At 34.3% G+C, this 13133-nt stretch overlaps 2 protein-coding genes and 1 long non-coding RNA gene across 3 annotated transcripts in view; 2 read left to right on the forward strand and 1 right to left on the reverse strand.

The window, feature by feature from the left end:
- Positions 1–5251, forward strand: part of LOC148627624 (uncharacterized) — a 38550-nt gene extending 33299 nt beyond the window's left edge. The window contains exon 4 of the long non-coding RNA XR_015921209.1: positions 4764–5251. This is a non-coding gene — a long non-coding RNA (uncharacterized LOC148627624). The remainder of the gene's footprint in view (positions 1–4763) is intronic.
- A 106-nt stretch (positions 5252–5357) lies between these two features.
- LOC148627625 (uncharacterized) lies at positions 5358–8418 on the reverse strand. The gene is made up of 2 exons (XM_088576099.1): positions 8286–8418; positions 5358–7625 (listed from the first exon to the last, which is right to left on the reverse strand). Exon 2 carries the CDS (start codon positions 7602–7604, stop codon positions 5358–5360), a length of 2247 nt encoding a protein of 748 aa, XP_088432225.1. The 5' UTR covers positions 7605–7625; positions 8286–8418.
- A 1036-nt stretch (positions 8419–9454) lies between these two features.
- Positions 9455–12534, forward strand: LOC148627626 (uncharacterized). The gene is made up of 4 exons (XM_088576214.1): positions 9455–9647; positions 10524–10674; positions 11460–11626; positions 11891–12534. The coding sequence occupies exons 1-4, from the start codon at positions 9596–9598 to the stop codon at positions 12025–12027; spliced, it is 507 nt and encodes a 168-aa protein (XP_088432340.1). The 5' UTR covers positions 9455–9595; the 3' UTR covers positions 12028–12534.
- Positions 12535–13133: the final 599 nt, after the last annotated feature.

Consider the following 13133-nt stretch of genomic DNA (forward strand, 5'->3'; position numbering starts at 1 on the left):
CTTTGCAAATGCATTCAGTATGTGTGTAGGAAGATACCTGTATAGTTATTTATTTTTTCTAAGACAAAAAGTGACCCTTTAGGTTACAGACCACCAATTCAACCAATGAGCATTTGGAACGTACGCAAAAATAGTCCTACGCAGAAATTACCCCTGTTCCTCTTAGTGCTGTGAAAAAAGTTCTCATCTTATTTTAAAAATTTAAAGAGTTTCTGAAAGGAAAAACATTTCTGTACATTTTATAGGTGCATTTTGCTTCTTGTGATGTGAAGCCTAATCTCCATAATGATTTTTAAATATACCCCTATCTTGTGAAAACACTGGGATTTCCCATGCTATTTATAGACCCTTCACTTCCGGTGACCAGTACTGCACTGCAAGTCTGCTAACCCCACATGCCATTCTGAGGATTGTGAGCTGACATATGTAGAATCATGCTGATATATAGTCATCTGCAGGTTAAAGTTAAGGTAAAGTCCAGAGAAGCCATTGAATATTGTGAAATTAGCATAGAAGCCTATGGGAAGTGGAATTAGTGGTTTTTAGCCTATAAAGAATAGTGTCTTCAGACTGAAAATATACATCTTTTAATTTATATATTAGAAGTTTTATGGTCGTCATCATGAAATCGTGGATCGTTATGGTGTATCCATCTGCACCAAGAAAACTGATTTATTCAACGGGTCATAGTTTTCCTTTCCTCGTTTGTCTACCCCGGACTTGACTTTTTATGAGCAACTCAGCGGGTGTTTCTAGAAAAGCAGAGGACGCTAACCATACCGGTGCATCTGGTCCATGCTCCCATTTTTTAGTGGAGTCCGAGTTGCTCATTTGCTTTTGTTACTTTGTATGTATGATTTTAGTTACTTTGTGTTCTTTGTTGTGTATGTCTGTTTTCCATGTCTGGTCTTTGTCCCTGGATTACATTCTTTTGATTACTGCTGTAACCTTGGTTCCCTTGATTACTCTTTCTACCTACCTACCTACCTACCTCAGGCTCCTAGATAAATTGTCCCACGTTAAATTGAAGCCCGTCTAAAGGAAACCATCCACAAAGCATTTAACTGCAAGAATGTTAATTATTACAATTTGTTTTTCGGGTTCGATTCTACATAATTTTACCACTACAAAACAAAAAGACAAAAGTTGTTACACCGAGCAACAGGAGGTCAATATGCTCGACAACATATTTTTCACTTTTATTAACAAACGATCGGAATTCTGATGGTCACTATTTGTGCTCCTCTATTAGCCGATCTGTTCCTTTATTCTTATGAATCGGAGTTCCTTTAAAATCTAGTGAAAGACAAAAATGTTAGGAGGCTAGAGCATTTAATGTCATATATCGATATATTGACGATGTTTTCTTCATTAATAATTATAAATTTAGAGAATGGTTTCCTTTAATTTATTCACTAGTACCAGAAATTAAAAGAGACTACTGACACAGCTTCCTCTGCGTCATTTTAGACATTCACCTCGAATTTGACGACATTAATCATCTCAGTACAAGCATAAATGACAAAAGAAACGATTTTAAATTTCACTTCCTTGTGCAACAATATACCTGCTTTCCCTGCATATGTTTTTTTTATATATTTCTCACGGCTAGTAGCGACTATTAAGAGGCTTTGTTGTCCTAGAGACAGGCTTTTGGACCAAGGTTATAGGAAAAACTAGTACGTCTCACACGCTGCCTAAAAAGGTTTCCGACATTCATATATTAATGAAAAAAATTTTCCGACAAATAATTTTTATGTAGTTTTATCTGTATATTATTATTTCATCTTGAACTTGACGCACCTTCTGCACAAGTTCTAGAGTTATTCTGAAACTTAATGTTTGTGTCTTATTCTTTTCATTTTCACTTATATATTGCTCATTTCTTATATACTGTTTTGACTACTGATTTTTTACCAACTTTGACTGGTGGCGCGCTATAAAACCTGGTTTAACCCACCTTTCATTTTGGAAAATACCTGTACCAAGTCAGGACCATTGCGATGGTTTCCAATTACGGACTATCAGTGCGGTAATTTTGTTATTAACCTTCAATATATGTAGACCATGCGTGGAACATGCTCTATATCACGGGAAGTCACTTATGTTAATTTTGCCAAATTTTGGTACAGGGGTGCCGCTGGAGCTGGAAAAACACCCCATTCATATATTTGTTTGCAAGAAATCTGTCACATTTATATATTTTCAGCGCGAAATACATACCCATTCATATATTCTTCTACTGTGTACCTAATATTCTTTTAATTAAGAGAACATAAAGAGGAACCTGAATTGCTCACCTGGTTGAATTTTGCCTTTCAAAAGCAATAAATTTAAGAAGTTGTCCAACAATTTTGACTCAAGAAGTATTTGGTAGGACTTATCATATGGATCATTTCAACAATTAAAAGTTTCTTTTAATCTATCATAGTTTTCAAGATATTGACTGAAAACTGTTAAAAACAATCTGATTAAAATACACGATCTGACATGTGCCAATTAAGTCAAGGAGTGTAGCGTAATTAAAGATTGAATTTTAATTAGATTGTTAAAAAAAAGTCATTTTCCTCTTTCAAGGGCAAAAACTCTTACAAGGAGTAATCTGACGACTTTCATCCCTGAAGATTTTTGTAGTCCTAATAATAAGGATCATTTCAGCTATCGAAAGAATTTGGCTAAACCTAACGGTTTTGGAGATATATGCAAAAAACTACTGTCTGGCCCTTATGTTCTATTTTTAGTAACGGTGGCCATGTTTTTGATGGATCAAAAATCCCCACGTCAGTTCTATGCAAGATACACCAAGGAACATTCACACCAAGTTTGACTCCAATTGATCATATAATGTCAAAGAAGAAGATTTTAGAAATAACATTAAAATTAGCAAAAATCGTTGAAAAAGGGCAATAACTCAAACAAGGCTGAATGGATTAAAACCAAAATTTGAACAGAGATAGATCTCATCATGCTGAACACTTTTACTTAGTCAGAATTTAGCTTAACCTAACGGTTTAGGAGATATATGTGAAAAACTACTGTCTGACCCCTATGTTATATTTTTAGTAACGGCGGCCATGTTTTTGACGGATCAAAAATCCCCACATCAGTACTATTCAGGATACCCCAAGGAACATTCATACCAAGTTTGGTTCAAATTAGTCGAGTCGTTTCAGAGGAGATAAGTTTTGTATAATTGTTAACGACGACGACGAACGCCAAGTGATGGCAATAGCTCACATGGCCTTTGCCAAGGTGAGCTAATGAAAACAAAGGCCTCCAGGAGGTTACAGAAAGGGAACCTAATTGCTAAATCTTTTGATCAAATCTTATACATCTGTAATTTATCAATTCCTCATCACCATTTCAATTAAAATTTGATACACTGACAAGATAAATTGGTAACAATTGGAAAGTTTGTCTTAACAATAAATTATACATTTAAACTGTAGAAATAAGACCAAGATATAGTACAGCTCAGACATGACAGCCCATTGACATAAGAAAGTGAAAAAATTATGACCCAATCATGTATTTCAACTGTAGAAAAAAAACAGACCCATTCTAGCAACACGTCTGTATATATACTGGTATATAGGAAGTAACACCCACCCCGCTCTACATACACGTCCGAGAAAAATTCTTTTGTTGTAAAGCCCTACCTCTCGAAGCGGTTTATGTTGCAGCGTAAACCATCTCAAATTGATAACAATTCTTTCACTTTAATTGTCAAAAACCAAAGAAAACAAAAATAAGTATTAATAAGAAATTTCATTAACACATATAACATGCTATATTTTTACATAACGACAGTCCTTTCTGCATTTAGATCTGCATTTTGAAGAAAATCATACATTCATCTCCACTAAAATCAACCATATAGTCAGACCAAATTACTATAACTCTTCCATAGTGCCAATTTCATACTCTTTCTATTACAGCCACACTTTTCTGTATCATAATTAAGTTTTTGTAAAGAGGAAGCTTAGTTATAATATTTTCAAATATAAGTCTCCCTGTCTGTGACATTTTTTTTTCTATTTTATAACTTTGTTTTTGATATCGTCATTCTAATAATGACATTTAATTGGATATTGTATAGTTTCTAAATTCTGACTCAGATAAAAAGCAGTAGTTTTGCTCTGGCTCTCAGTGTAATTTGTCATAATGTCTTAGTATAAGAAAGAAATACAATATAAATAATATAACAAAGAAGTACAATATAAATAATTTCTATCTTGAAAGTGCAACAACCGAACCACAAACTAAAATAAACTGTGGTTTATTACTGTTTCTACATTAGAAATAAATGTGAATTCGGTGGATTCTTTGACATGTATGAATCACTACCTGTCTGGTTTGTGTAATGACTATTGGGACACCATTATTAAAGTAGCTCTGTAGGAACGTTGCTAAAATACTAAGTAAGGTTATTGAAATTGCCAATGTTGCTCATTTGACACATTTATTGAAATCAAAATATAACTACTCGCAGAAGGTTTCTGACACAGAATGAATGAAGTAATAAAATTCGTAAGTTTGAAAATACATTTACCTTTTATGGTCCAAAATCCAAAATCTAAATACCAGGTTAGATAAAAAAAAAACAAATAATACAATTTTGATTATTCAGTTTAACTTTTGACTCTTTGGACTTTGATTTGATGACGGGGACCAGTCACCGATGTATGAAACTAATAAATAAATTGAATGCGTCCATTTTCTTACCTGTATCAATACTATATACATATCATTTCTAATTACAGAAACAGAATATATACCAAAGAGTCCTCCACCACCTTACACAAAATTTGACTACAAATCCAACCTTCGAAGGTACTATTCGAGTGGACAACTGATAAAAACGTCCACACTCCAGAGGCATAATTCGGATGGACATCCGACTTATCCACCACCAGCATTCAACTACGGTTATTGACAAGGAAATAGTCAATTAGCAAATTTACTAATCTTGTCTTAGAACATAATAATTATGATAGATTAGGTGAACAGTTTATAACTGGAAGAAAGCTGAAGATGATGCATAAACAAAGGAAGTATTCTAGTTTAAATTTTGCATCAGTTGAATCAGTTGCACGTATATATATATATTCATCAAGTATTGTTGTCATAGATTTGCAAAGGCTCATAGCAACTGAATAAAAACACAAGAAACATGCTGTTTTATGAAACAATGTTACTTTACACTTTTATCATATATTTTGATAAATAAAACAGATGTCGTTTTTTTGTATTCTTTTGCTTTGTTGCTGTTAACAACCCATTTCAATCTGATTTGGATCATTTTTCATGATTGTTTTGTTTTTATTGTACAATATCTAATGTGTTATAAATATGCTCTATGATCTTGAACAGCCTTCGTCTTTCAAGGTCAGGAGTCGGTAACAGAGCAGCGCTATGTGCCATTTAGCAGCATTGTTTAACTGATTGTTTCGTAGTTGGTACCTAGGGTTATCTGCCTCAACCCTAATCGACATTGATTGTATGAAACAATGAAAAGCATACGCGAAATCATTTTTCATCACGGAACAGTGGCCTAGAAGATTCCATGCAGCGTCTCTATGACCAAGATTTGTCTCTCGAGATAAAGTGTCTAACATCAAAATGATTGCTGTATCCATTTGATCTGAATCCCCTATTTCATGGTTGTACAAGAATGTAAGATAATGCATAAAAATAATCGAATCACATACGCCAATGTTTTTATACTGGGAATCAGAGAGGTCATCTAGTTGACATCCAGATGAACGAAACATTTCAAGTTTGATAGCGAAAGGTGCGATAAGTTCCTCGGTAGGAAGATACACAATGCAAGGCGCCAAGCATTTGGTCAAGATGTGTTGTAATGTATACTTGTAAAAATGTTTCGCGTAGTCTTCCAAGAGATGCATCGGATGCTCATAACATTTGCACATAGGGAAAACCTTCTTTGAGTATCTATCATGAACCTCTTTTAACAACACTCCCATCTTTTCTACCATTTTACACTCATGAAACAAAGCAGCCAGCTTAAGCAAGTTCGAGGTTGAAGCGCCTCCCATTCCCATTTCAATAAATTCGAAACCCATCCTTAAAAATCCCATACCTGTGTTTTTGGGAGTGGTACATTCTAGACCTTTAACTTGAAGCTGAAACCCAAGACTACTCGCCACATGAGGAATCAGAAACTCCATAAGTTGCATTGGATGTTGTAAAGTGTTGCTAAACCTAAATTCTTCAATAGAATTAGATAGTTGTTTTAGACGTTTAAAGTGATACTGAATGACCACGTCGATATTACTATCCCCATGCTCAGGAACAGACATACATAGCATTTTCAGTCGCCAGTTTAAAAAAAGCGCTACCGATTCCAGAGGAAGGCTACATATAAGTGTAAGCATCCGATAAGGCAACTCACAAGGAATATAGGTAAGTAACTGGTCGAACCGGGTGAGACACATGGTCAACAGTTCGCCAATATTGTCTGTTCTTATCTGAAGTATAAATCTAAACTTACTATCCAGCATAGTTTGATATAGATTATGCAGATCTTGTCTTTGATTCTCATTTACTTTATGCTCCAAAAGATTATTTGAGGGAATCAAGTACTGGGGAATATTTCTAGCTTCAATCCAAACTTTAAATCTGATTAAACATTTGTCTAAACAGCGTAGCAGGTTGTGTGGCTTCCAGAGATCACTGTCGCTATCTTCTATCACTGAAAACATACACATTTTTGAGTGATAAGTTGATATGCAGTCATCGTGGACTGGATTCACAATTTGTTTTGTTATCAGTTTTAGAAGAACAAAACATTTGAACTGGGTGTCATTAAAGCTCCATATTAAGCCTTTCTCAGCAAGAGATAATGATAGTCGCCATTCTAAGTCACTGTCTGGACTAAAGGGGTGGCCAGTTGGTGTAACAAAGAATCCGCATTGCTTGATTACCCCAAGAGCATCCCCGGTAGGCCACGGTTTTTTGTTTGCCTTCTCTAGCCAATCTTTTGCTTGATCCGGCCATGACGAACTTTTAAACGCAAAAACACGGTCCACGCTTTTGTTGTAGAATTTAGATTTGAATTGTTCTGTTCTAGCAGGTCCACTTAACTGGTCACAATTTTCAGTTCGCCTTGCATACGAATTAGCAAGTAATATTCTGTTTTGTTCATCAATTCTAATGTGTTCCCCGAATGGAGTACTTTGTAACGCTTCAATATATTTTGTCCGTAATTGAGGCTGGTCGTTTGGAAGACACAGCTCTAATTTGACATATCCGGGGTGAGTGTTTTGATCAGTAAAGGTGCGAGCATTTAAAAATGACTGGTTTATATTTATGTCATAGTAGTTTTGAACAACATTCACATCAGAGTAACATTCTATGATATCAGTATCAGATTCCGCCTCGGGTGTTGTTGTGCCTTCCATACGGCTTCCCATTATAAAACATTTTACATTTGCATCGGCAAATATCAAATTATGAAGCCATTCTTCTTGTTTAGCATAATACAATCTGTGCCCTCGCACAAAAGAAGACAGACCAGTACGATTTAATATTGAGTTTAGCGTGATGCTCAAACTTTCTGTGAAACTTGCAGAACTCTGCATATTTTGGTACAGAAATATAACCTGGAAACAAATGAATTTATTATCATAATACATTGTACCCCCAAGCTGTCATGCTTGTGGTATAAATGCAAATGGCATCAATTCCAAGAACTAATTACCTTAAAAAAAATCATTATACGAATATAAGATGAGGAGCCCATGGAGTCTGAAGAACATATTGACAGGAGCGGATACAGGAATCGAAGAACAGGAGGGGTGCTCATTGACCAAAATGTTCAACCATAAAGAAATTCAAGCAAGAAAGTATAGTTCAATAACGGTTTTTCATTCAAATTAATTGTTATGCAACTTATATGACATTTATAGTATAGGCCTTGTCATGAGGATAAAATCACAGGGGATTTTAAGAAACATATATGCTCGCTAGGCAATGACAACCTCGGGGAAAAGGTGAAATGTATTTTAAAAAACATATATGCTCGCTAGGCAATGGGAACCTCGAGAAAGGTTGACTTTTCCCGAGGTTCTCATTGCCTAGCGAGCATATATGTTTCTTAAAATACATTTCACCAAGCCTCTGTGGATCAATTCGTTGAGGCGATTTTCACGCAACATATATTCGACGTTAGGGTTCGCCAATGGCAGCTCTTTTCATTTATTTAATGCACCTCCATGTCATCTTCTGCATTACAACCTGGCTAAATTCAAAATTGAACTTACCAAGCTATGAATATTTGGTTTCTTTCAAATTTGTATTTTAGTTCCTGTCTGATCGTATTTATGACGTAATGTCGCTAATTTTAAATTTGGAATCGAGCTATTCGGACATTTCCGCTGCACAACAACGAAAGTAAGCATGTCATTTGTCTTCTAGTCTACATTTGACATCGACAAAATGTTGATAAGAGTTTTTTATCCTAGTAATGTTCCAAACGAGGGGATGGGGACATTGCATGATACGAAAAAAGGTCATTAATCATTTACGGAACATTTCTAATTGCTGAGTCAACTAAAAAAAATTCGACAGTAAATAATGTATCAACCTAGTCATTAGAGTATAGATATATATTTTTTTCATTTGCAAGAACATCACAAAAGGAAGCCAAATTCCACCATCTAATAGAAAAATCGGCTCGAATAACCTATGCTAATACCTGAGTCGATTTTTTTAAATTACATTTTTCAATGAATGGGTCAAGAAACTGACAAAATACAATGTTTAATCAAATTAACAAATCAGACGGAAATAATGGTTTTTAAGAACAGATGGACTGGTCGAACCCATCCGTACCCCTAGCGCCTGGTGGAACCCATCCGTACCCACAACGTCTGGTCGAAACCACCCGTACCCCTAGCGCCTGGTCGAAGCCATCCGTACCCCTAGCGCCTGGGCTCATCAAAAAATATAAGTGAAGAAGAAAAGAAATATTTGTTAGCATATGATTCAAGGTCTCTACATTATTGTCAAATACTAACGTGCTTTAATATATGATGTACTAAAACCTAAAAGAGTGTTTTCATTAGTTTAATTCTACTTTTTTAATCCTTTAATCCTGCGTCAGTTGGCATGTTTAACAGGAGAATTAGTGATGATCATTATCCTTGAACAAACTTTTTTAGTACCACCAATACTTTGCATCGCTTACTAGTATGTTTATGATTTTTTAAATCATTTTTAAACATTTTCACTTGGTGATACATGCAGGCAAACACAACTATAGTCATGTTAGAATAGTGATTAGGTTGCCTTTGTTCATTAACACACGTTTTTGATCTAAAGAATTATTTATTCGTTTTGAAATATTGACCTGAAAAGAAAATCTTGAATGCTATTATATCTACAGTGTGTGTACTAATTAAAAGACCTGTGTGACTAGTCCATTTAATATTTATATACACCGAGAACATTGGCTATTTAAAATACGGATTAAATCATATTGTTTAGCAGTCTTGTAATATTTAGTGTGTTTTTGTTTAAACTGCTAGTTTTGGTTACAACATGTTATTTTACAAATTCTGAAGGATACATTATGGACAGTTCAGTTAAAGCAGTGTATTTGCTGATTAAAACACTTTTGTGTGGTAGGTTAAATAGAATTTTGAATTTTGATTATTTCGTTTTAACGTTGCCTAGCTACCTGAAAACTATAACCACATACATGTACATGTATAATCAATACATTATAACATTCTAAAACAAATCGTGATCTGTATTAAAAAAACCTTTCCGTGCAGTTGAGCTACTATGTAATATCATACATAGTAGTAAAATGATGTAGTTCTTCAACTTATTTACCTTTGGTATTTGGCTAGGGTTTTTTTTATGTTGTTTTTGTAAATTCAAGATATTATATCAGCTTTATAAACAGTTTTACTTGGTAAACATGAAGGTGTTGCAATACTTCATATAAAGCTACAAAATCCTACATAGGAGAACCTTTCGTGAAAATGATTGTAAATGAAAGCTTTACTAAAGAATCCAGTGAATCAGTTACAGCATCAAAGAATTATAATTAAAAGTCAGTGCTCTAGTTACCATTAATTTAATTTGCTATTTCTACTAGTGTAGACATACAGGGACAGGCGCAGAAAATTCAGAACGTTGTTTCACTGTAAATATAGCCATTTTTTGTTTCGAACGCGTGGATGCCCTACACTACCTCCCCTTGTTTATAGACGATAGGATTGAAGATGGATGTGCATTACAATTCAGTTGGTTAATTCTATGACACGGTGACATCAGCGAGATTTAAATAAAACAGAAGAAAATCAATTAGAGAAACTTATATCAAACTGAATGAAACTGGTTGTTCATAAAAAGTGCGATTTATAAAAAAAAAAATACAGAACCAGAAAATAATAATTGTCAAGGAAAAGGGGCTTGGCGGACGAACATTATCCGATGCCCAAGGTAGCTGTCAACCAAGGTTAATAAACAATTACCATTCATGTTTTCAGCCTGTGTGGTAGAGGCAGCCCGTTATTACAGATCCTATAGGTCCTATTCATCATACTCCAGATATTACTCCCGATATTACAGTTACTATAGTTACTATTACTATAACTATTACTACTACAACTCTTATTATGGATACTCAAGCTCGGGATCGTAAGTACATATTTTTTTCCAAAATTCCTTTTGTAAGAATCATAGCAAAGCTCACGTGGCGATAAAGCTACATATATACCATGTAAGCGATACCTGTACTTAAAAATCCAAATAAGAGTCAAATCATTTTGGCAGGCCATCAACATCATCATATTACTAGACAAATGTCAATGAATTTAAGTACCAGTCCATATAAAATTCAGACACCGCCAATAGTAAAGTGATTCATGGTGTAGAAAAATGCACCAAACAAACAATGATTTTTGGGCCTACATATGCTATATTTTTACAAAACCACAATCGTCTATGTAAAACTATCCAGATCTGTACATATGAGAAAATCGTGAAATTAACCAAGTCAAACAAAATCATGAACGATAACTCTTGCAAAGTGCCAATTTCATGTACAATCTATATAATTTTATCTCAAAAGCGCAACACCCAAATGAAAAAAAACTAAGACTAGTCATTTGACCAGTGACTATTTTTGAACCAGAAATAAAACTAAATTCGGTGGGTTTTTGACATGCTTGAATCACCTCCTGTCTGATTTTTATAAAGACTGCTACTTAATTCCTCAAACGACTCTACTGCTGTATCCAAAATGATAATCTTTAGAAGATAATGGCTACACTTGTTTCACAGTCATTTTTAAACAAAGTCCATAGATTCTAAAGTTCAAAACTTCAAAGTCATTTACACGACGAGTGGAATCCACATTTTACGCTGTATTTCTTAAAAGTCTGAAAACTGCTTATACGTCTATTCTTATTTTTAAATTTCAGAGCGGGAATAATTGCTGGTGCCGTTGTTGGTAGCATCGTTGGTTTGGTAATCATTATAACGATTATAGTCATTATACGACATAGGATAAAAAATAGACCAAGACAACCTCTAGTTCTGACAACGACGCCAAAGAAAACAACTGTCAGCATTGTAAAGACACAACCGAGTAAGTATTGGTAAATACCTTATTGTTTACAAAAATAAACAAAACAAAAAAATATATATAAAAGCAAAAAGGGTGCATCCTAAGACTTAAGATAGCAATTCAAATATCCGACCATGTGTTTAAACATAAAATCAACTACTACATGTTCACATTTGTATGCTTATATTTGTACAGGGCATAGTTTCACAGTTTTAAAATAAAGTTTATGAAGTTAATCAAATTAGAGCACTGAATTTTGTCTTATAACTCTTCTTATCATTCCAGCCGTTCTACCAGCCAAGCAGACGATACCACCACCACACAACAACTTCAACTACTCTCCTAACTTACCTCCACCAGCTTACGCCTCGCAGAATCCTGCGTATCCACCGCCAGCGTTCTCTTATGGGTACAACAACTGAGACGTAAACTTAGTTCTATGATTCAAATATTCTTTTTCCTGGATACGTTTGCTTTGTGCATGCAGAAATATCAGTCTGTGTCTGTATTACTTCCGAGTTTCTAGTATGAAAAACTAAAACCTATCATATGACTTATTGAAAAATACAATAATCTTCATGACAAGTTAGTTATATGCAACTATAGGCACTCTATTTCAATGCTTGCATGGCGTTCGGAGGTTAACTGCTGAAATGAACTCTGAAGTTTTGGGTAATTCTATAAAAGATGAGTACACCTTTACTGATACAGTTATTATCTGTATATAATATTAGAGAATCAAACAATCTTGTAAAATGCTTATCACCAGAGAAAGTTCGTAATTCTTAGAAATATATAGATGTATGTGTATTGTTTATCTCCTGACCACATATCACATAAGCATTACTATCGCATTTTACACGTTAATGTATTTTTCAACGCATATTTGTAAGATGTATAAGTTCTGAAAATAAAAGGTCGAAATAAAAGTTATACCAGAAGTATATAACAATCTGATAATAGTTGTATCCCCTGCAATTTGTTTTTTTCATATTTATGTAATTTTATTAGACATGGAAATAATCAAAAGAATTTCTGGGGATTTTTTGGATAGTACAATCTGCGAGCTGCATTAGCAAGGATGTTTTCTTCAGCTCTAGCGTTATACCTCAGTCTCACAAATAAGTGGTACTGTCTAATTGGGTGTGTTTATTTTGTCATGACAATGTATTAATTTCTGTTGTAAATACTAATGTTACAACCCTAGACACAGAACACAGACAGTCAATTTTAAAAGGCGGAAGCTCTTCAACAAGTTTTCGAAAGTTCTTTGTTATTCCAAATTTGTACACAGCAAAGATCTTGCAATTCAAGGACATATAATGCTATCACTTTTTAGCCAAGTAAGATCAGTTACTGATCAAACTTTCGAGTCACCTCTGAAAACTTTTATTCTATTTCAAGCGACTGCATCCTTTGTATCTATAGACAATAATATTTCAGGATACCTTCATAAACCAATATATAAATGACGTTAAAAGAAAATGACTCCTTGCTTATTTACTGTTTCTGTAAATTTTAAAAACAG

The sequence above is a fragment of the Perna viridis genome, chromosome 1, assembly GCF_037379345.1.
Source record: "Perna viridis isolate PV_CMFRI_1.1 ecotype Kerala chromosome 1, ASM3737934v1, whole genome shotgun sequence".
In the NCBI taxonomy this organism is placed as follows: domain Eukaryota; kingdom Metazoa; phylum Mollusca; class Bivalvia; order Mytilida; family Mytilidae; genus Perna; species Perna viridis.

Bases quoted from the DNA above. Each gene is read 5' to 3' on its own strand.
- LOC148627626 (XM_088576214.1), top strand. From the start codon at position 9,596: ATGGACAGTTCAGTTAAAGCAGTGTATTTGCTGATTAAAACACTTTTG. The intron at 9,648-10,523 runs GTAGGTTAAATA...TCATGTTTTCAG, and splicing joins GATTAAAACACTTTTGTGTG to CCTGTGTGGTAGAGGCAGCC. The intron at 10,675-11,459 runs GTAAGTACATAT...TTTAAATTTCAG, and splicing joins GGATACTCAAGCTCGGGATC to AGCGGGAATAATTGCTGGTG.
- LOC148627625 (XM_088576099.1), bottom strand. From the start codon at position 7,604: ATGCAGAGTTCTGCAAGTTTCACAGAAAGTTTGAGCATCACGCTAAAC.